Raw genomic sequence first — 24775 nt, forward strand, 5'->3', positions numbered from 1 at the left:
GCTTCTATGCTATTTTGTTTGTTTGTCCCTAGCTTACACGCTAGCGCCTTTCAGTTCCCTTTGTTCTTTCTAGCTCCCACGCTAGTTCTGTTGGTTTTTTTGGTTAGTGCCTTTGTGCAAGTGTTTTTGTTCTTAGTTTGTTTTATTGTATAAATTCTTCTTCCTAACTTCACGCTGTGTTCCTTCTTCGCTGCACCCACGGGGGAACGCAAACACCGCCACGATGCCAGCTAAGCGTCACAAGATGTCCCCAATCGATACACAGGCGAGGGGTCTATCCTGGGTCCTGACTCTGGACGTGTGGTCCATCCTGGGTCCTGACTCTAGACGTGTGGTCCATCCTGTGTCCCGACTCTGGACGTGTGGTCCATCCTGGGTCCCGACTCTGGACAGCCAGTACTTCATCCATGGCCACCGTACCAGAACCCCTCCACAAGGGAGGGGGGGACATAGAAGAAAAAAAAAAGAAACGGCAGATCAACTGGTCTAAAAAGGGGGTCTATTTAAACGCTAGAGCAGGGGTCGGGAACCTTTTTTGGCTGAGAGAGCCACGAAAGCCAAATATTTCACAATGTATTTCCGTAAGAGCCATTTAACATTTTTCAACACTGAATACAACTAAATTTGTGCATTTCTAAGTATGACCAACATTTGTAGAGTATAATAAGTCTCTTATTCTTTTTAACATTGTTACCAGCGGAATTATTCATTACTCATCGTGTTAAGCAATGTCAGCTAAGATTTATCTGAGAGCCAGATGCAGTCATCTGGCTCTAGAGCCATAGGTTCCCTACCCCTGGTTTAAGCATTAGACACCTTTTTTTACCTGCACCCTGCCTCCCGCTGTTTCCCACATCTACAAAGCAATTAGCTACCGACTGCCCACCTACAGATATGGAAGAGTATTACACGATTACTCGGCATAGCTCGGTTGGTGCAGTGGCCGTGTACGCAACCTGAGGGTTCCAGGTTCGATTCCCGCTTCCGCCATCCTAGTCACTGCCGTTGTGTCCTTGGGCAAGACACTTTACACACCTGCCCCCAGTGCCACCCACACTGGTTTAAATGTAACTTAGATATTGGGTGTCACTTTGTAAAGTGCTAGAGAGAAAAGCGCTATATAAATATAATTATCTGAGAGCCATATGTAGTCATCAAAAGAGCCACGTCTGGCTCTAGAGCCATAGGTTCCCTACCCCTGGGCTAGAGTATACAAATAAGTTTTAATATAAGACTTAAATGCTTCTACTGAGGTAGCATCTCGAACGGTTACCGGGAGGGCATTCCAGAGTACTGGAGCCCGAAAGAAAAACGCTTTATAGCCCGCGGACTTTCTTTGGGCTCTGGGAATCACTAATAACCCGGAGTCCTTTGAACGCAGATTTCTTGCCGGGACATATGGTACAATACAATTGGCAAGATAGGATGGAGCTAGACCGTGTAGTACAGGGCTAGGGAACCTATGGCTCTAGAGCCAGATGTGGCTCTTTTGATGACTGCATCTGGCTCTCGGACAAATCTGAGCTGCATAAGTAATGAATAATTCCACATGTAAGCACACTGTTAAAAAAAAAGTTCAAAATAGAAAACATTGTCATGCATTTTTAATCCATCCATCCGTTTCATACCGCACCAGTTCAAGAAGTTGCGTTAATGGTAAGAAGTGATGTAAATATTATTGGTTAGTGTAGGGCTTGCCATCCTGGGTTTTTTTCAGACCACCAAGCACCGACATGAGAGCCTGTTTCAGGGTTACAATATTGTTTTATTTTTTAATAAGTCCCTCAGTTTCTTTCCAGCAATTGTCTTTTCCTCTTTCGTTTTCGCTCGCGCTCTGGCCCCAGCCCCAACCCCGTCTCTCCTCCTGGCTGCTGCTTATAAACAGAGCGACAGGTGATTAGATAACAAGGCCCAGGTGGGCTATCTACGCACCTGTCGCTGATTTCGAGGCCGATCCTGGCAACAACCCACTTCGCTGCAGGCCCGCAGGCCACTCCCCCCTCCACAGTTAGCTTCAGAATAACAATGTTATTACAAAGAATAAGAGACCTATTATACTCTAGAAATGTTGGTCTTACTTAAAAATGCACGCGTTTAGTTGTGTTCAGTGTTGAAAAAAAATATTATATGGCTCTTACGGAAAATACATTTTAAAATATTTGGATTCTTGGCTCTCTCAGCCAAAAAGGTTCCCGACCCCTGGTGTATCAATCAATCAATCAATCAATGTTTATTTATATAGCCCCAAATCACAAATGTCTCAAAGGACTGCACAAATCATTACGACTACAACATCCTCGGAAGAACCCACAAAAGTATTTTATACGTAAGTAGTAAAACCTTAAAGTGCACAGGTGAGCCAGTATAGGCGTAATATGATCAAACTTACACACACACACTCAAAATAAAGACTTTCTCCTGTGAGGTAAAATGACCAATCAGAAGAGATGATATGTGACGTGAGCTGGATTTCTTCCCAGCGAGACCGTGGATGTCTGCGCGGCCGCTGCAATTGGCTGCGGGAGGTGTCGCTCACATTCTGGAGGCGTGCACGCGCACACGCACAAGCAACGCCGTGTCAGTGCGCGGACTTGACGTGTCACAGTGTCCACAGTGGAAAGCGATCCAAGCGGCAGCCCGGGAACTGGTAAACAAACAGAGCCACAAGCGGTGCGTAAAAGGAGGCGGATTTTGGAGGTTGATTTTGGTTGCGGCGCGCGTAAAAAAAAAAAAAAAAACGCACCTGGGATACATACCTTCGTTCGGACATGTGAGTTTCAGGACTTTTTTTTTTTTTTTTTTTTTGGCATTTCTCAACCAAGATGAAGTTCCTCGCCTGCGCCGTCGCCGCTTTGCTGCTCGTCCGATCCTGCGCCGCGCAGTCAGGTGAGTGCGTCCTTTTGCGCTTGCGTGGAAAAGGGAAAACTTATCTCAACTTCTGATATTTTCTTTTTTTTTTTTTTTTTTTTTACTACACTCCCTCCAAATAGATTCCCAAAAATAATACCATGTGCGCTGGTTTGGTTTTTCCATCATGCAGAAACTCCCACTGGGTCCGTTTTTGCGTCAGCATCTCCTGGATGCTCCCGCGGGGTTCCTCAGACAGTTTGCGTGGGACTAATTGAGGGGATTTCAAGGTTTCTTAATAGCCCCGGTGATACCCAGACTTTTAGTCACTTTCCTGGTTTTGGTTCTGATCGTCCAGGGATATTTTGGGGGTCTCATGTGATGCGCCAGGCCGAATCAGCTTTGGCAAAAAAGCGCAATTGCGCACGTTATGAGAGATGTTTGATATCTTTTGGTCGCTCTCCAAAGGAGGTTGTGGTTCTCAAGCGCGTACACACACTAAAAAAACAAAAAAACACTAAAAAAAAAAAAAAAAAAAAACTTGGGTTATTCTGATAACCCATTATATGGGTTGCTATTGTTGGGTTACATTTTTGAGTTATTTTTCATGAATGGCAATGCAACTCAATTTGTGGGTTTTGGAAATGAAAGGTGACAGTTGGGAGACTGGCCTGAGGGTTTCTGGTTCGATTCCTCAGCTCCTACCCAACTTCAGTCACGTCCGTTGTGTCCTTGAGCAAGGCATTTCACCCTCGCCCCTTGCATGGCATCTCCCGCCATCAGTGTGTGAATGTGTGTGTGTGAATGGGTGAATGTGGAAATAGTGTCAAAAGCACTTTGAGTACCTTGAAGGTAAAAAAGCGCTATAAAAGTATAACCCATTTACCATGTTAACTCAATTTTTGGGTTGTTTTTCAATGAGTAACATATTTTGGGTAAAAGGCTTTTTTTTTTTAGTTAAAAAAGTTGCTTTTGTCTTGAAAGGGAATTTTATTATGGATTAATTTCATTAACATTATTTAAAATCACCTGACATTGAGTTGGCATAACTCAACTTTTGGGTTAAACAATTCAACCCAATAGTTTGATGCATGGGGAATAACCCAACATTAAGTTATCATAACTAAACTTTTTGGTTAAATAATTTAACCCAATAGTTTTGTAGGATTTAAACCTAAAATTAAGTTATCATAACTAAACTTTTTGGTTAAATAATTTAACCCAATAGTTTGGTAGGATTTAAACCCAACATTAGGTTATCATAACTCAACTTTTGGGTTAAACAATTCAACCCAATAGTTTGGTAAGGAATAACCCGACAAATTACATTTTGGAGTTATTTTTATGAGGGGTTTTTTGGGGGTTATGAGGGTATTATTTTAACTCAATTTCTGGGTTTTCAAAACGATGACCCAGTTTTTGGGTTGTTTTTCAATGAGTAGAGTATTTTTGGGCAAAATTATTTTTTTTTTTTTTTTTAATTAAAAAGTTAGTTTTTTCTTGAAGGGAATTTTATTATGGATTCATCTAATTAACATTGAGTTAGCATAACTCAACTTTTGGGTTAAACAATTCAACCCAATAGTTTGGTGCATGGGGAATGACCCAATATTAAGTTATCATAACTCAACTTTTGGGTTAAACAATTCAACCCAATAGTTTGGTAAGGAATAACCCAACAAATTAAATTTTGGAGTTATTTGTATGAGGGTTTTTTTTGGGTTATAAGGGTATTATTTTAACTCAACTTCTGGGTTTTCAAAATGATGACCCAGTTTTTGGGTTGTTTTTCAATGAGTAGAGTATTTTTGGGTAAAAGTATTTTTTTTAAATTTTTTATTAAAAAGTTACTTTTTTCTTGAAGGGAATTTTATTATGGATTCATCTCATTAACATTGAGTTAGCATAACTCAACTTTTGGGTTAAACAATTGAACCCAATAGTTTGGTGCATGGGGAATAACCCAACATTAAGTTATCATAACCAAACTTTTTGGTTAAATAATTTAACCCAATAGTTTGGTAGGATTTAAACCCAACATTAGGTTGTCATAACTCAACTTTTGGGTTAAACAATTCAACCCAATAGTTTGGTAAGGAATAACCCAACAAATTACATTTTGGAGTTATTTTTATGAGGGTTTTTTTTGGGTTATAAGGGTATTATTTTAACTAAATTTCTGGGTTTTCAAAATGATGACCCAGTTTTTGGGTTGTTTTTCAATGAGTAGAGTATTTTTGGGTAAAAGGATTTTTTTTTTATTTTTTTATTAAAGAGTTCCTTTTTTTTTGAACGGAATTTTATTATGGATTCATCTCATTAACATTGAGTTAGCATAACTCAACTTTTGGGTTAAACAATTCAACCCAATAGTTTGGTGCATGGGGAATAACCCAACATTAAGTTATCATAACTAAACTTTTTGGTTAAATAATTTAACCCAATAGTTTGGTAGGATTTAAACCCAAGATTAGGTTAGCATAACTCAACTTTTGGGTTAAACAATTCAACCCAATAGTTTGGTAAGGAATAACCCAACAAATTACATTTTGGAGTTATTTGTGTGAGGGTTTTTTTGGGTTGTAAGGGTATTATTTTAACTCAATTTCTGGGTTTTCAAAACAATGACCCAGTTTTTGGGTTGTTTTTCAATGAGTAGAGTATTTTTGGGTAAAAGTATTTTTTTTTTAATTTTTATTAAAAAGTTACTTTTTTCTTGAAGGGAATTTTATTATGGATTCATCTCATTAACATTGAGTTAGCATAACTCAACTTTTGGGTTAAACAATTGAACCCAATAGTTTGGTGCATGGGGAATAACCCAACATTAAGTTATCATAACCAAACTTTTTGGTTAAATAATTTAACCCAATAGTTTGGTAGGATTTAAACCCAACATTAGGTTGTCATAACTCAACTTTTGGGTTAAACAATTCAACCCAATAGTTTGGTAAGGAATAACCCAACAAATTACATTTTGGAGTTATTTTTATGAGGGTTTTTTTTGGGTTATAAGGGTATTATTTTAACTAAATTTCTGGGTTTTCAAAACGATGACCCAGTTTTTGGGTTGTTTTTCAATGAGTATTGTATTTTTGGGTAAAAAGGATTTTTATTTTTTTATTATTATTAAAAAGTAACTTTTTTCTTGAATGTAAATTTATTATGGATTCATCTCATTAACATTGAGTTAGGATAACTCAACTTTTGGGTTAAATAATTCAAAGAAAAAGTTGGGTTGAAAAAATGAGAAGAATTGAGTTAAAATAACTCAAATAAGGGGTTCGTCCTTTTTCTGACCCAGCAATTGGGTTAACATTGAGTTATTTTTTAACCCGACATTTTTTAAGTGTGCCTTTCTGCACATCTTTGTTTGGAAGCAGCTGAATGCTGTCAATTTAACACATTCTGCAGTGGATGGACTCCACGTGCAGAGCTGGTTTATCCTTCCTTGTGGCTAAGATGTTTGGGATGCAAATTCCACCTGAGAAAAAATTGTTAAACCCATCATTTATCGGGAAGACCCCCATATATGGGTGCATCTCGGGTGAGAGGAAGAGGGGGGGTTTAGTCAGTCTGTCGAAAATGATGGAAAATGCGTGGTCAAAATTGGAATGGCCACAAAACACATTTTAAGATATTCAACATGAAAATGGATAGCGCATGCCGCCAAATCGTCACGTTTCGTGTTTCAGGTAAACCTGTCAGAGTTAGTTGGTGACGAACCCCAAGATGCAGAGATGGAGGCAGGCATTGAATAAGAAAACATGATTGAATTAAAATACTAGAACAAGAACAAACAAAAAGCGCGCCCGAGGCGGATAACAAACTAAAAGAGCTAGCATGAGAGCTAGAAGATAACGAGCCTAGCTTGGAAGCTAGCAGGTCGCTAGCAGGAAACAGAAGTTGTTACTTGTAGTATGAAAGCAAACTGAAAGCAGGCAACAAAAGACAGTAAGCTACAAACTGCTACTGAAATATAGCTTACCGCTACGGTGCAATGACACGACTCGACAGGAGCGACAATACAATACAATAATCCAGCACAGACTGGAGGAGAAAACAGGTCTAATTAGGAGTGGGCTGATTGACACCAGGTGTGGCCAGGTGCCAATCAGCCGCAGCTGAGGGGAAACAGCACTCAGGGAGACAATAAGGAAACTGAACCAAAATAAGAGTGCTGACAGGAACTAAAGACAGGAAATACTACACACACACACAGAGGAAAAACTAAAACACAAACAAACTGTAAGGGGCAAGCCTGACAAAACCGTGACAAATGAATCCCCTTTCTTCTGTCATTTTAAACCAACGTGAGAGACACTGGGTGCAAGGTGGGTGAAGTGTCTTGCCCAAGGACACTACGGCCGTGGCTAGGATGGCAGAAGCTGGATTCGAACCAGGAACCCTCTTTAGGAGGAGATTTTCACTCAGCGTGTGTTTATTTAGGAAGTCATTCCACTTTTGTGCTGTATTGTGCTAACAATGATGATAACTATAACCGCAATGTGAGGAGTTCCTGGTTCGAATCCAGCTTCCGCCACCCCAGGTCACGGCCGTAGTGTCCCTGGGCAAGACACTTCACCCACTTTTGCTCCCAGTGCCTCTCACGCCGGTTCATAGGGCCCCATTTGTCACGGTTTACCTGAAACATGAAACGTGACAAATCCACTTTGTGTTGAATATCTTAAAACAGGGGTCACCAAGAGCTACTTCTTGGGTACTGATTAATGCAAAGGGCTACCAGTTTGATACACACTTAAATAAATTGGCAAAAATAACCAATTTTCTCATTTTACCTTTAATAAATAAATCTATAGATATAAAAAAATGGGTATTTATGTCTGTCATTCCGTCGTACATTTTTTTCCTTTTACGGAAGGTTTTTTGTGGAGAATAAATGATGAAAAAAACAAGGGGAGAAAACATGAAAAAAAAAAAAAAAATTTTGAGACAAAGTTTATCTTCAATTTTGACTCTTTAAATTTCCAAAATTCAACCGAAAAAAATAAAGAGAAAAAATAGCTAATTGGAATCTTTTTGAAAAAAAATAATAAATAATTTATGGAACATCATTAGTAATTTTTCCTGATTAAAATTAATTTTAGAATTTTGATGACATTTTTTAAATAGCTTAAAATCCACTTTGAAATAAGATTGATTGATTGATTGAAATTTGATTCTACAGATTTTGTAGATTTTCCGGAATATTTTTTTGAATTTTAATCATAAGTTTGAAGAAATATTTCACAATTATTCTTCGTCGAAAAAACAGAAGCTAAAATGAAGAATTAAATCAAAATGTATGTATTATTCTTTACAATAAAAAAATACTTGACCATTGATTTAAATTGTCAGGAAAGAAGAGGAAAGGAATTTTTAAAAAATCCTAAAATAATTTTTAAGGTTGTATTTTTTCTCTAAAATTATCTTTCTGAAAGTTATAAGAAGCAAACTAAAAACAAATAAATGAATTTATTCAAACAAGTGAAGACCAAGTCTTTAAAATATTTTCTTGGATTTTCAAATTCTATTTAAGTTTTGTCTCTCTTAGAATTAAAAATGTCGAGCAAAGCGAGACCAGCTTGCTAGTAAATAAATACAATTTAAAAAATTGAGGCGGCTCACTGGTAAGTGCTCCTATTTGAGCTATTTTTAGAACAGGCCAGCGGGCGACTCATCTGGTCCTTACGGGCTACCTGGTGACCCCTGTCTTAAAATATGTTTTGTGACTATTCCTACTTCGACCACAGTAGAGTGGCGCTTTCCATCATTTTCGACAGACCGACCAAACCCCTCTCTTCCTCTCACCCGAGACGCACCCATGTAGACGACCTTCCCTATCGACATGGGTCCTGTCCTTGGGCGAGACTTTCCACCCACCTTGCTCCTGATGGGTCGTGGTTAGCGCCTTGCAAGGCATCTTGCGTGTGAATGGGTGAATGTGGCGTAGAACGTGCAGCTATGGTAAAAGCGCCGTATAAATATTTATTAGCATTTATAGGGTTTTTCATATCCAATGGGTTGAAAGGTTATTGTGATAAAATACTAGATATGCTTTGATGTCATCTGATTGGCAAACGCTTCCAGGTGCGTTTTTATTCTTGTAATGTTTTAATTTCTCACATTTAATGAATTGGACCGCTCACTCTCTCACATGTGTGTGTGTGTTTGGGTGACATTTAAAGACGCCTGTGCAGTGGTCCGGGAAGAGGGGAGGGGGTGGGAAGGGGGCTGTCGGGGGCCGCACTTGCTGAATGCCAGTATCAAATTACCGGCCGCTCGTCAGCTGGCCCACGCCGAGCTGGCCCGAGACTTTGTAGACGACTGACGGAAATTAGAATTTATTACAAGCTAATTAAGCTTTTTTTTTTTTTTTTTTTTCTCGATAGTATCAGTCTAGACTGTGAGGGCTTTGTGTGGCAAGCATGAGAGATGTGGGGGAGGGAAAAAAAAGGGGGTATTCAATCTGTGAATTAGTCAACATTGCTACCATAACTCTTTATCACCCTGAGAAGGAGATATATGGAATGTGGAGGAAGGGAATGTTATTCACGTTTGAGGACCGGGCCCTCATTTCCATTTGTGCAGGCCCTGGATTTTCTCTCTGCGTATTACGAAGATGCTTTTTTTTTTTTCATCAGAAGGCGATATCACAGAACCCGAAACAACTAACACACTAAAAAAATAAAAACATTTGCGTTGAATAAAAAAAAAAGTTGAGGTATGATAACTTAATAATGGGTTATTATTACCCATAACTGTTGGGTTGAATTGTTTAACCAAAAAATTGGGTTATGCTAACTCAATGTCGGGTGATTGTAATTAATGTTAATGAGATTAATCCATAATAAAATTCCTTTCATGAAAAATGTAACTTTTTAATTAAAAAAAAGCCTTTTACTCATTGAAAAATAACCCAAAAATGGGTCATCATTTTGAAAACACAGAAATTGAGTTAAAACAATACTCTTATAATAATAATAAAAAAACGGATTGCTATTTGTAAAAAATAACTCCAAAATTTAATTTGTTGGGTTATTCCCCATGCACCAAACTGAATTGTTGATTTGTTTAACCCAAAAGTTGAGTTATGATAACCTAATGTTGGGTTATTCCCCACCAAACTACTGGGTTGAATTGTTTAACCCAAAAGTTGGGTTATACTAACTCAATGTCAGGAGATTGTAATTAATATTAATGAGATTAATCCATAATAAAATTCCCTGCAAGAAATAAGTAACTTTTTAATTAAAAAAAAGCCTTTTACTCATTGAAAAACAACCCAAAAATGGGTCATCATTTTGAAAACCCAGAAATTGAGTTAAAACACTACCCTTATAATAAAAAATAAAAAAAATGTATTGCTATTTGTAAAAGTAACTCCAAAATTTAATTTGTTGGGTTATTCCCAATGCACCAAACTATAGGGTTAAGTTATTTAACCAAAAACGTTGAGTTATGATAACTTATTATTGGGTTATTCTCCACCAAACTATTGGGTTGAATTGTTTAACCCAAAAGTTGGGTTATGCTAGCTCAATGTTGGGTGATTGTAAATAATGTTAATGAGATTAATCCATAATAAAATTCCCTTCAAGAAAAAAGTAACTTTTTAATAAAAGAACAAAACCTTTTACTCGTTGAAAAACAACCCAAAAATGGGTCATCAATTTGAAAACCCATAAATTGAGATAAAACACTACCCTTATAATAAAAACAATTGTATTGCTCTTCGTAAAAATTTAATTTGTTGGGTTATTCCCCATCCACCAAACTCTTGGGCTGAATTGTTTAACCGAAAAGTTGAGTTATGATAACCTAATGTTAGGTTAATCCCCATGCATGCGCCAAACTATTAGGTTAAATTGTTTAACCCAAAAGTTGAATGCCGGGTGATGGTAAATAATGTTAATGAGATTAATCCATAATAAAATTCCCTTCAGGAAAAAATTATACTTTTTAATTAAAAAAAGCCTTTTAAACCATAAATGTGTTACTCGTTGAAAAACAACCCAAAAATGGGTCATCATTTTGAAAACCCAGGAATTGAGTTAAAACACTACCCTTATAATAATAAAAACAATTGTATTGCTATTTGTAAAAGTAACTCCAAAATTTAATGTGTTGGGTTATTCCCCATGCACCAATTTATTGGGTTAAATTGTTTCACCAAAACGTTGAGTTATGATAACTAAATGTTGGGTTATTACCCATGCACCAAACTATTGGGTTAAATTGTTTAACCCAAAAGTTGAGTTATGCTAACTCAATGTCGGGTGATTGTAAATTATGTTAATAAGATTCCATCCTTAATATAATTCCCTTCAAGAAAAAAGTAACTTTTTAATTAAAAAAAGCCTTTTACCCATAAATGCGTTACTCGTTGAAAAACAACCCAAAAATGGGTCATCATTTTGCAAACCCAGAAATTGAGTTAAAACACTACCCTTATAATAGAAAAAATGGATTGCTATTCGTAAAAATAACTCCAAAATGTAATTTGTTGGGTTATTCCCCATGCACCAAACTATTGGGTTGAATTGTTTAACCCAAAAGTTGAGTTATAATAACTTAATGTTGGGTTATTCCCTACCAAACTATTGGCACAAGCACCCCCAGCGACCCTAAAGGGAATACGCGGTAGAACATGGATAGATCGATGGACTATTGGGTTGAATTGTTTAACCCAAAAGTTGGGTTATGCTAACTCAATGTCGGGTGATTGTAAATAATGTTAATGAGATTAATACATAATAAAATTCCCTTCAAGAAAAAATTAATTTTTAATTTAAAAAAGCCTTTTACTCGTTGAAAAACAACCCAAAAATGGGTCATCATTTTGAAAACCCAGAAATTGAGTTAAAACACTACCCTTATACTAAAAAAATGTATTGCTATTCGTAAAAATAACTCCAAAATTTAATTTGTTGGGTTATTCCCCATGCATCAAACTATCGGGTTGAATTGTTTAACCCAAAAGTTGAGTTATGATAACCTAATGTTGGGTTATTCCCCACCAAACAATTGAGGTAAATTATTCAACCCAAAAAGTTGAGTTATGATAACTTAATGTTGGGTTATTCCCCATGCACCAAACTATTGGGTTGAATTGTTTAACCCAAAAGTTGGGTTATGCTAACTCAATGTCGGGTGATTGTAAATAATATTAATGAGATTAATCCATAATAAAATTCCCTTCAAGAAAAAATTAATTTTTAATTTAAAAAAGCCTTTTACTCGTTGAAAAACAACCCAAAAATGGGTCATCATTTTGAAAACCCAGAAATTGAGTTAAAACACTACCCTTATACTAAAAAAATGTATTGCTATTCGTAAAAATAACTCCAAAATTTAATTTGTTGGGTTATTCCCCATGCATCAAACTATCGGGTTGAATTGTTTAACCCAAAAGTTGAGTTATGATAACCTAATGTTGGGTTATTCCCCACCAAACAATTGAGGTAAATTATTCAACCCAAAAAGTTGAGTTATGATAACTTAATGTTGGGTTATTCCCCATGCACCAAACTATTGGGTTGAATTGTTTAACCCAAAAGTTGGGTTATGCTAACTCAATGTCAGGTGATTGTAAACAATGTTAATAACATTAATCCATAATTAAATTCCCTTCAAGAGAAAAAGTAACTTTTTAATTAAAAAAATACTTTTAAACCATAAATGCGTTACTTGTTGAACAACCCAAAAATGGGTCATCGTTTTTGAAAACCCAGAAATTGAGTTAAAACAATACCCCTATAATAATAATAATTATAAAAAATCGATTGCTATTCGTAAAAAATAACTCCAACATTTAATTTGTTGGTTTATTCCCCATGCACCAAACTTTTGGGTTGAAATGTTTAACCCAAAAATTGGGTTATGCTAACTCAATGTTGGATGATTGTAAATAATGTTAATGAGATTAATCCATAATAAAATTCCCTTCAAGAAAAAAGTAACTTTTTAATTTTAAAAAAAGCCTTTTACTCGTTGAAAAACAACCCAAAAATGGGTCATCATTTTGAAAACCCAGAAATTGAGTTAAAACACTACCCTTATAATAAAAAAAGATATTGCTATTTGTAAAAATAACTCAAAAATTTAATTTGTTGGGTTATTCCCCATGCATCAAACTATCGGGTTGAATTGTTTAACCCAAAAGTTGAGTTATGATAACCTAATGTTGGGTTATTCCCCACCAAACTATTGGGTTAAATTCATTTAACCAAAAAAGTTGAGTTATGATAACCTAATGTTGGGTTATTCCCCATGCACCAAATTATTGGGTTGAATTGTTTAACCCAAAAGTTGAGTTATGCTAACTCGATGTTGGGTGATTGTAAATAATGTTAATGATATTCCATCCTTAATAAAATTACCTTCAAGAAAAAAATAACTTTTTAATTTAAAAAAAGCCTTTTACTCGTTAAAAAACAACCCAAAAATGGGTCATGAATTTGAAAACCCAAAAATTTAGTTAAAACAATACCCTTATAATAAACCAAAATTGGATTGCTATTCGTAAAAAATAACTCCAAAATTTAATTTGTTGGGTTATTCCCCTTGCACCAAACTATTGGGTTGAATTGTTTAACCCAAATGTTGGGTTATGCTAACTCAATGTCATGTGATTGTAAACAATGTTAATGAGATTAATCAATAATAAAATTCCCTTCAAGAAAAAAGTTACTTTTTAGTTAAAAAAAGCCTTTTAAACCATAAATGCGTCACTCGTTGAAAAACAACCCAAAAATGGGTCATCAATTTGAAAACCCAGAAATTTATTTAAAACACGACCCTTATTATAAAAAAAAAAATTGTATTGCTATTTGTGAAAGTAACTCCAACATTTAATTTGTTGGGTTATTCCCCATGCACCAAACTATTGGGTTGAATTGTTTAACCCAAAAGTTGGGTTATGCTAACTCAATGTCTGGTGATTGTAAACAATGTTAATGATATTAATCCATAATAAAATTCCCTTCAAGAAAAAAGTAACTTTTTAATAAAAAAAAGCCTTTTACTCATTGAAAAACAACCCAAAAATGGGTCATCATTTTGGAAACCCAGAAATTGAGTTAAATCACTACCCTTATAATTAAAAAATGTATTGCTATTACATATATTTATTGTTTCATTGAAAATAAAACAACCTATAATATGAAACGCAATCGTGTCAAAGTCATGATTTTGTTTTCATCCTTGAAGTAAGAAATTATTACTTTAAAAAAGTAGTTTTATATTTGTGAGTGTTGTCGACACAGCTTTGCATCAGTTGATATTCTAGTTTCAAGCATGTTTTACTCAATATAGGTCATCAAATCTCAGCAACAAGCTGCAATATCTTACAGAGATCATTTAGGACCAGAACCCTTAAAACAAGTAAAACACTCTAACATAAAATCTGCTTAGTGTGAATGATTATGTTATCAGACAGAAAATAAGCAATTATCACCCTTATTTGAGATATTTCCTCTTATTTAGATTTCAGTTTTTGCAGTGTGTACTTGGTTGACTGCAAAAAGTCAGTGTTTAAAAACATGAAAAAAAAAATACAAAAATGAGGGGTATTTTATTTGAACTAAGCAAAATTATCTGCCAATAGAACAAGAAAATGTGGCTTGTCAAGATTTTCCAAAACAAGTAAAATTAACTTACCTCAATGAACCCAAAAATACCTTAAAATAAGTATATTCTCACTAATAACAAGTGCACTTTTCTTGATAGTGTCAGGCTTGTCACTGATAGTTTTAGTTACGTGTTAGTTTACCCTCTGTTTGTGTTTTATTTCCTGTTAGCGCTCTTATTTTTGTTCAGTTTCCTGCTTGCCTCCCTTAGCACTGTTCCCCTCTGATTGGCAACTGACCACACCTGGTGTTAATTTATACCTGCCTTGCCCTCCAGTCAGGGCTAGAGTATTGTTTGCTGTGAGCTATTCCCTGGATCCTGACTCCTGTCCCTGTTTGCTGTTTTCTGGTTTCTGGTTTGTGTTTTCCTTGCATTTTTTTTGAACATTGAAGCCATGTTTCCTTGTACCAAGCCTGCCATCTCTGCATCTTGGGCTTCGTCACCACCACATCATGACAGGTAGAAAAAAAAAGAGACCTTTTTGATCAATATGTTAAAAAAATTATTGAATTAAGAAAATCTTAGTCCCATTATCTTGACATAATGATGTGCGCTTGGCATCAGGATTTTTTTTTGTTATGCTTAAAGTAAGAAATTATTACATTAAAAAAGTAGTTTTATACGTGTGAGTGTTGATGACACAGCTTTGCAACAGTTGATATTCTAGTTTCAAGCACAATTTACTCAATATAGGTCATCAAATCTCAACAACAAGCTGTAATATCTTGCTGAGATCATTTAGGACCAAAACCCTTAAAACAAATTGTGACGGACTCTTGTTGTTGTGCGGGTTCAATGGACCATCAAGGAAGGACATCTTGCTTGAGCAGGTTTGACTCTTGTTTATTTTTCAATAAACCCCAGTGTATGTCGGGTCACTTTTCAGCTCCTTCCTCCACTTCATCATCGTCGTCTGCTCTCTGTTGCTTCCGCTGTTCGGAAGCAACATCTCCGGCGGTATAGCTCGGTTGGTAGAGCGGCGGTGCCAGCAACTTGAGGGTTGCAGGTTTGATCCCCGCTTCCGCCATCCTAGTCACTGCCGTTGTGCCCTTGGGCAAGACACTTTACCCACCTGCTCCCAGTGCCACCCACACTGGTTTGAATGCAAAAAATTAGATATTGGGTTTCACTATGTAAAGCGCTTTGAGTCACTAGAGAAAAAGCGCTATATGAATATAATTCACTTCACTTCTGCCTCCTTCTCTCCTTTTATACGCTGAGAGGAGATACGTTAATTTTCCCCCGGTTATCTCACTTGTAGCGTCGCTCCCGGCATGCCGCGCCTCTCCGCTCGGTCGTCATCTCCGCCTCCTTGCCTCCATCTTGGGCCGGGCTACAGCGTGCCCTACCCCCTCTCCACACAAGTAAAAGACTCTAACATAAAATCTGCTTAGTAAGAAGAACTATCTTATCAGACAGAAAATAAGCAAATATCACCCTTATTTGAGAAATGTTATCTTACTTAGATGTCAGTTTTTGCAGTGTAAAAATAAAGATAACTCCAAAATGTAACCCAACACTCGCAAGTCATAAATTGGGTTACCAAAATAACCCGGCATGTTTTAGTGTGCACGGTCCACGGTGGTAAACAGACAAAATGATGGACAAGTGCGGCCGGCTCCCGGCGTGAGGGCGTCAGTTTGGCACCTGGCAAAGTGTCAAAAGGTCAGCGGAATCGTTAGGCTTTCATTAGAAGTCATCAATCCACTTAAGCGGCCTCGCAAGTCTCTCACACAGACGCGGAGAAGGAAACAGAGGAATCGTTTTTGTGCCCGTCTCTTTCTTCTCGACCACTGGAGGGTTTGTTCAACCCACCACTTGTAATTCCACAAACGCCTTCGCGCTCTGTCCGAGACAAACACTCGCACGCACACACATAGAGAAAGGATGAGCAAACATACTCGCACGTCTCCGGTGTTTTGCTGTCTCTGCATCTCTCTCTTCTCGGCCAACAAACACAGTGATAGGGTGTCTCCGATTACCGTGTTGATTCTTCCAAATAGACAAAGTCCCGACTGTACGGAAACCGAAGCAATTTTTTTTTCCTCTAAAATAAATAATGTAAATGCTATCCATTTGAGGAGACGGCTAAAAATATTACCACAAAGCCCATTTTTATAGGGGACTGGAAATGCATTCGGACAGTGCAGACCTCCAAATAGTAAATAATCCTTTAAAATAGGGGTCACATTGCAGTTATGGCCTTCAGAGGGATGTTTATAACAGTAAGTAATATATGCATATAAATGTATAAGAATCCACCTTGTGATACTATTACACAATTATTTATTCATTATAAGGTTTTATTATTTATTCTTTTATGATTGTAAAATAATTTATTTTTATATATATATATATATATGTATATATAGTCCTTTTGGCTCATAGGACTCCGGAGGCAGTGGACAGGTACCGACAGGCCAAGCGGTGTGCAGCTTCAGCGGTCGCGGAGGCAAAAACTCGGACATGGGAAGAGTTCGGGGAAGCCATGGAAAACGACTTCCGGACGGCTTCGAAGCGATTCTGGACCACCGTCCGCCGCCTCAGGAAGGGGAAGCAGTGCACTATCAACACCGTGTATGGTGCGGATGGTGTTCTGCTGACCTCGACTGCGGATGTTGTGGATAGGTGGAAGGAATACTTCGAAGACCTCCTCAATCCCACCAACACGTCTTCCTATGAGGAAGCACTGCCTGGGGAATCTGTGGTGGACTCTCCTATTTCTGGGGCTGAGCTGAGGTGGAACTGTGGACCAGCTCTATACTCTCGGTAGGGTTCTTGAGGCTGCATGGGAGTTTGCCCAACCAGTCTACATGTGCTTTGTGGACTTGGAGAAGGCATTCGACCGTGTCCCTCGGGAAGTCCTGTGGGGAGTGCTCAGAGAGTATGGGGTATCGGACTGTCTTATTGTGGCGGTCCGTTCGCTGTACGATCAGTGCCAGAGCTTGGTCCGCATTGCCGGCAGTAAGTCGAACACATTTCCAGTGAGGGTTGGACTCCGCCAAGGCTGTCCTTTGTCACCGATTCTGTTCATAACTTTTATGGACAGAATTTCTAGGCGCAGTCAAGGCGTTGAGGGGTTCCGGTTTGGTAACCGCAGGATTAGGTCTCTGCTTTTTGCAGATGATGTGGTCCTGATGGCTTCACCTGACCGGGATCTTCAGCTCTCGCTGGATCGGTTCGCAGCCGAGTGTGAAGCGACCGGAATGAGAATCAGCACCTCCAAGTCCGAGTCCATGGTTCTCGACCGGAAAAGGGTGGAGTGCCATCTCCGGGTTGGGGAGGAGACCCTGCCCCAAGTGGAGGAGTTCAAGTACCTAGGAGTCTTGTTCACGAGTGAGGGAAGAGTGGATCGTGAGATCGACAGGCGGATCGGTGCGGCGTCTTCACTAATGCGGACGTTGTATCGATCCGTTGTGGTGAAGAAGGAGCTGAGCCGGAAGGCAAAGCTCTCAATTTACCGGTCGATCTACGTTCCCATCCTCACCTATGGTCATGAGCTTTGGGTCATGACCGAAAGGATAAGATCACGGGTACAAGCGGCCAAAATGAGTTTCCTCCGCCGTGTGGCGGGGCTCTCCCTTAGAGATAGGGTGAGAAGCTCTGCCATCCGGGAGGAACTCAAAGTAAAGCCGCTGCTCCTTCACATCGAGAGGAGCCAGATGAGGTGGTTCGGGCATCTAGTCAGGATGCCACCCGAACGCCTCCCTAGGGAGGTGTTTAGGGCACGTCCAACCGGTAGGAGGCCACGGGGAAGACCCAGGACACGTTGGGAAGACTATGTCTCCCGGCTGGCCTGGGAACGCCTCGGGATCCCCCGGGAAGAGCTAGACGAAGTGGCTGGGGAGAGGGAAGTCTGGGTTTCCCTGCTTAGGCTGTTGCCCCCGCGACCCGACCTCGGATAAGCGGAAGATGATGGATGGATGGATGGATATATATATATATATATATATATATATATGTGTATATATATATATATATATATATATATATATATAACACATGCTGAATGTGGCTTGGCATTGTCTTGCTGGAATAAGCAGGGGAGTCCATGAAAAAGACGGCGCTTGGATGGCAGCATATGTTGTTCCAAAATCTGTATGTACCTTTCAACCTTAATGGTGCCTTCACAGATGTGTAAGTTACCCATGCCTTGGGCACTAATGCACCCCCATACCATCACAGATGCTGGCTTTTGAACTTTGCGTCGATAACAGTCTGGATGGTTCGCTTCCCCTTTGGTCCGAATGACATGATGTGGAATATTTCCCCCAAAAATTAAAATTTAGACTCGTCAGACCACAGAACACTTTTCCACTTCGCATCAGTCCATCTGAGATGATCTCGGGCCCAGAGAAGCCGGCGGCGTTTCTGGATGTTGTTGATAAATGGCTTTCGCTTTGCATAGTAGAGCTTTAACTTGCACTTACAGATGTAGCGACGAACTGTATTTAGTGACAGTGGTTTTGTCAAGTGTTCCTGAGCCAATGTGGTGATATCCTTTAGAGATTGATGTCGGGTTTTGATAGAGTGGTGTCTGAAGGATCGAAGGTCAAGGTCATTCAATGTTGGTTTCCGGCCATGCCGCTTACATGGAGTGATTTCTCCAGATTCTCTGAACCTTTTGGTGATATTATAGACCGTATATGTTGAAATCCCTAAATTTCTTGCAATTGCACTTTGAGAAACGTTGTTCTTGAACTGTTTGACTATTTGCTCACGCAGTTGTGGACAAAGGCGTGTACCTCGCCCCATCCTTTCTTGTGAAAGACTGAGCATTTTTTGGGAAGCTGTTTTTTATACCCAATTATGGCACCCGCCTGTTCCCAATTAGCCTGCACACCTGTGGGATGTTCCAAATAAGTCTTTTTTGCCACCTCTTTCAACTTCTTTGTCACATGTTGCTGGCATCAAATTCTAAATTTAATGATTATCTGCAAAAAAAAAAAATGTTTTATCAGTTTGAACATCAAATATGTTGTCTTTGTAGCATATTTAACTGAATATGGGTTGAAAATGATTTGCAAATCATTGTATTCTGTTTATATTTACATCAAACACAATTTCCCAACTCATATGGCAACGGGGTTTGTACATGTTATCTATCACCTGTGCTCGGTGAGATCACCCATCAGCACATCGCAGCCTTCTGTGCTGAATAAACCTCGGCTTTAAGTTTCCCTCCACGCGCATGTCGGCCAGCACAAGGCCACAGCAGGAAGCGGGAACGTCGCTCAGCTTTGTTTGACTGACAGCGGCTCTTTGGCGAAGGTTCGCCTCGACTCTTTCAAAACAAGCTCCTCCCCCCCCTTGCTCAACGGGGCTTATTAGAATCACAATAGCTTTGTTTTTTTGTGTGTGTTTTTTTTTTTTTTTTGCTCCGTAACCTTGACAAAGCCTTTTTAATGGAAAGAGAAGTGATCACTGGCCTGTAATCCCTGGTGTGTGTGCAGGCATTAATGCGGCACTTGCAGCACTACTTGATCACTACTTTCGGCATCATCCCAAACCGGCTATTTCGAATCCGTCTCGGCGTGTGTGTTTTAATCCCTGCGAAGATATTTAAGACGGCTAATCTGTTTAATTACACTACAAATTAAGGATATTTACCGTTCCGAGGCATTTTTATTTATTTTTTTCATGCGACGGACGCCTTAATGAGGCCCTAACTCTGCCTGGCACGGAGCGGGTGTGTTTTAGGCCGTCCTCCAAAGTGCGTGCGTTTGCGTGCGTGATTGATATTCTGTATGCCGGAGCATGCGCGCATTTATTTCTATCAGACAATTCTGCCAGAGTCGGTCAGTGTCTGCCTTGCCTCAGCTCCTTATTGAATATTTGCCACAGAGGAAGAGTTTATTGTTTTGCTCAGCCGTCGCCATGACGGAGAAAGACGGACCGAAATGTAATATCACAGAGCGCTCATTTAATCGCGGGTATAAAGATCTGCTTAGCAAAGACAACAAGCCTAATAAGTAACGTGAATGTAAGCTAAATGCTTTTAAAAAAAAAACCTTTCTCAATCCAAATTGTATTGACCGTAGTGTAAAGCTGTTCCAAATTGAAATCAATCCTCCGAGGCTCTCGGTGTTGGAACGCTTTTGCAGGATTTTTTTAAATGGCAGCGCCTCGTTTTAGTCGGGAAGTTAATTCCGGATTGAGGTTAGAAGTGCCTGGGAAGACAAACTCTGGGGAGGCGACGGCCTCCTCCGTGCCGAGTTTGTTTTCTCATTTGGCTTGTGTCAGCGCTTCTTAATTAGAATTTGTTGGTGTGAACTGAGAGTGACGGGTGAAATTGGCACAGGCAATTACGCACAAAAATGACATGGGCCAAGTCCAAGTGTGCGTGTCTTTAAAGGGGAACATTATCACCAAACCTATGCAAGCGTCAATATATACCTTGATGTTGCAGAAAAAAGACCATGTATTTTTTTAACCGATTTCCGAACTCTAAATGGGTGAATTTTGGCAAATTAAACGCCTTTCTGTTTATCGGTCTTTTAGCGATGACGTCAAAACGTGACGTCACCGAGGTAACACACCCGCCATTTTCATTTTCACATTACAAACACCGGGTCTCAGCTCTGTTATTTTCCGTTTTTTCGACTATTTTTTGGAACCTTGGAGACATCATGCCTCGTCGGTGTGTTGTCGGAGGGTGTAACAACACTAACAGGGAGGGATTCAAGTTGCACCACTGGCAAGAAATCTGCCGCCAGCCCCCATTGAATGTACCAGAGTGTCTTCACATTTGACCGGTGATGCTAAGACAGACATGGCACAGAGATGTATGGATAACCTGCAGATGCATTTGCAACCATTAAGTCAACAAAATCACAAGGGTGAGTTTTGTTGATGTTGTTGACCTTTGTGCTAATCAGATATATTTGGTCACGGCATGACTGCCAGCTAATCGATGCTAACATGCTACGCTAATCGATGCTAACATGCTATTTACGCTAGCTGTATGTACATTTGAAACTAGATACCCCCATTTAATGCGAAACAAACACTTACCAATCGAGGGATTTAAGTTGCTCCAGTGTCACAAGATGCGAAAGTCCTGATCGTTTGGTCCGCACATTTTACCGGCGATGCTAATAAGGCAGACATGCTATGGGCCACCTCATTAGGTACACCCACGCCATGACCGAATAGCGTCAATAGCTATTCACTCAATAGCTTCAATTTCGTTTTCGCTATCTGCCTCCATACTCCGACCATCTGTTTCAATACATGCGTAATCTGTTGAATCGCTTAAACCGCTGAAATTCGAGTCTGAATCCGAGCTAATGTCGCTATATCTTGCTGTGTTGTTTGTATTGGCAGCACTGTATGACGTCACACTGAAATGGATAGTGGTTTCGAAGTTGGCGAAAATAAGGCACTTTAAAGCTATATTTAGGGATATTCCGGGACCGGTAAAATTTGGAAAAAAACTTCAAAAAATACAACAAGCCACTGGGAACTGATTTTTATTGTTTTTAACTCTTTTGAAATTGTGATAATGTTCCCCTTTAAAGGGGGACCTATGATGAGTTTTAATCTACATTTAAAACACGTCATTGTGGTCTTGATATCCTTATGCTTTGGTCTGATTTATGCATACATTTCGCTCCACAGTCACTTTCATCACCCGTTTTGTTTGAGTCCGTCTGCAAAACGGTCGATTCTGGAGGCGTTCCCAGATTGCAAATGAAACCACGCCCCAATCTTTCCCAAAATATCATATAATATTTTGAAAATGTACAATGCTTAAATATATATCTTGACGTCGTCTGTCATCACCTGTCCCTACAGGTCTAGGTCTTGCTTTGACTTAGTTTGTGTTTTTTTTGTGCTTAAATTGTATTTCTGTTTCTTTTCTGTGGTTGGATCTGGTTGAACACTTTGGCATATGTTATTTTGGATTGGGACTCGCATAAACATGGGTGTAAGATGGAAACATCAAAGAAAACAAAGGACATCAAAGACATTAAAGGCCTATTGAAATGAGATTTTCCTATTTTAACAGGAATAGCAGGTCCATTTTATGTGTCATACTTGATCGTTTTGCGATATTGCCATATTTTTGCTGAAAGGATTTAGTAGAGAACATCAACGATAAAGTTTGCAACCTTTGGTCGCTAATAAAAAAGCCTTGCCTGTACCGGAAGTAGCAGACGATGTGCGCTTGACGTCACGGGTTGTAGGGCTCCTCACTTCCTCACATTGTTTATAATCATAGCCAGCAGTAGCTAGAGCTATTCGGGCCAAGAAAGCGACAATTTCCCCATTAATTTGAGCGAGGATGGAATATTCGTGGATGAGGAAATTTAGAGTGAACGACTAGGAAAAAAAAAAAAAAGGCGACGGCTCCAGGCGGCGGCAGGCGGGGTTTCAGATGTAATTAGACACATTTACTAAGATTCCGCCCGGCTGAACATACTCCCCCCCTCCATTTCTTGAAGGGGCGGGAAATGACTGCCACCTGTGCCCCCGGTCTTTTCTTAATTTTTCCCTCGTTCTTCTTTTTCTTCCTCTTCATTTTCTTACATTTCATCTTTGTCTTCTTCTTTGTCTTTTTCTTCAACTTCTGTATACTTTTCTTGAAGTTCTTCAACTTCTGTATCATTTTTTTGAAGTTCCTCAACTTCTGTATATTTTTCTTGAAATTCTGCACCATCATCAGCCCCGTTCTCTCCTCCTTCTCCCCTTTTATACAGCGACAGGAGATACGTTAATCGTGTACAGGTGTGCGATCCACACACCTGATCTCATTTGTGGCGTCGCTCCCGGCACGCCCTGCCTCGTTGTTCCCTTGCCATCCCCGCCTCCTCGCCGCCATCTTTGGCCGGGCTCCAGCGTGCCCTGCCTCTCTGTCGGACCGTCTGCTCCGCATCTCCACATATACATATATATATATATTATAAAATATATTACAGTGTAAAAATATATAACAATTAAATGCATAGGCAGTTGTATAATAATTTGATTAAGTGAATCCCTATACATTTATATTCATAAATCATTTATGTTTCCTAGCGGCCCTCTGAGCCATAACTGCCATGTGGCCCTCAGTAAAAGACATAATTCACCATCGGTCCCCTTTAAGTGTGTTTATTTGGTGTTTCCGCATTGTGGACGTGTCCCATAAGAGGAGGGGGGTGGGGGGCACGCATTTGTCCTTGACTGATGTCGGCTGGTAATAAATGAGCGGGCGCCGGAAAGTGGCAGCCATGTCAGCTGACCGAAGGACAGGGTTGGGAAATGGCGTGGACAGGTGCATTGTGGGATTTTCAATTAGCGTGTGATGAGCGTGCGGGTCGGTCAGATGAGTCTTCATGTTGCATCATGGCTTGAACCCCGACGTTGCTTTGTCTCACTGGAGTGACCTCAGCCGTCCAACAGAAATACGGCCACCCCTCCAGCTGCTTTAAAGGTACATTAAACGTGTGTGTGTGTGTGTGTGTGTGTGTGTGTGTGCGTGAGGGAGGTCCTTGGCTTTACTGTGGCTGTGTGTGCATATCAACGTGAGTCACCTTGATCGCCAAGAAAGATGAGGAAAACTTCCAGGTATTTGTGCAGGAACATTGTTTTTGTGGCTTGCTTCATTAATCGTGAACACACACACTTCCTCGCTCCCCTGCGTTTTGCCCCGGAAAGTGACCAGTTATCGCTCTTGGCAAGGTGAAGGCAGGCTGATGGTGGGGTCGTTGGTGAGAAAAAGAGTGTCTTTTTATTTTATTTTTTATGTGTGTGTGTGTGTGTGTGTGTGTCCAGGCGAGGTTAAAGTGGAGCGAGTGAGACAGCGTGCTGCCTCTGAGGAGTGTAGCTATCACAGCTGCTGAATGCTCCAATTAATCAATACGAGCCACCCTGCCATTGTGTGTGTGTATGTGTGAGAGAGAGAGTGTGTGTGTGGCGTCTGAGGTTTATAGTCGGGTTTGTGGAGCATATGTAAAAAAAAAATGTTTTCCGTAAGCAAACACACAAAAAAACCAACTCAAAGTTAAGTAAATAAAGATGACATTTTTTTTTTTTACAAAAAAAATTAAGTGTTGAAAAAAATCCATCCATCCATCCATTTTCTACTGCTTATTCCCAAAATATTCCCAAAAATATAATACTGAATAATTATTACATTGTTCATGAATAATTGAAAGAAATAATGTTTTTTCCAAAAACTAAAATTTAATCTTGATTTTTTTTTTTTAGCAGAAAAACAAAAACAAAAAACTAAATCACTGCTTTTTTGCAATTTCAACAAATATTTTTTATTTTTTTCTTAATCAATTCAACAAAATGGCCCTGCTATGAG

General features: G+C 39.3%; 1 protein-coding gene across 3 annotated transcripts in view; it reads left to right on the plus strand.

The window, feature by feature from the left end:
* The first annotated feature begins 2571 nt into the window (after window positions 1-2571).
* Window positions 2572-24775, plus strand: part of LOC133544541 (receptor tyrosine-protein kinase erbB-4-like) — a 651156-nt gene continuing 628952 nt past the window's right edge. For all 3 annotated transcript variants that reach the window (XM_061889985.1, XM_061889988.1, XM_061889987.1), the window contains exon 1: window positions 2572-2886. In XM_061889985.1, the coding sequence (XP_061745969.1) occupies window positions 2823-2886 (64 nt within the window). In that variant the 5' untranslated portion in view covers window positions 2572-2822. The remainder of the gene's footprint in view (window positions 2887-24775) is intronic.

Source organism: Nerophis ophidion, linkage group LG27 (genome assembly GCF_033978795.1).
Source record: "Nerophis ophidion isolate RoL-2023_Sa linkage group LG27, RoL_Noph_v1.0, whole genome shotgun sequence".
In the NCBI taxonomy this organism is placed as follows: domain Eukaryota; kingdom Metazoa; phylum Chordata; class Actinopteri; order Syngnathiformes; family Syngnathidae; genus Nerophis; species Nerophis ophidion.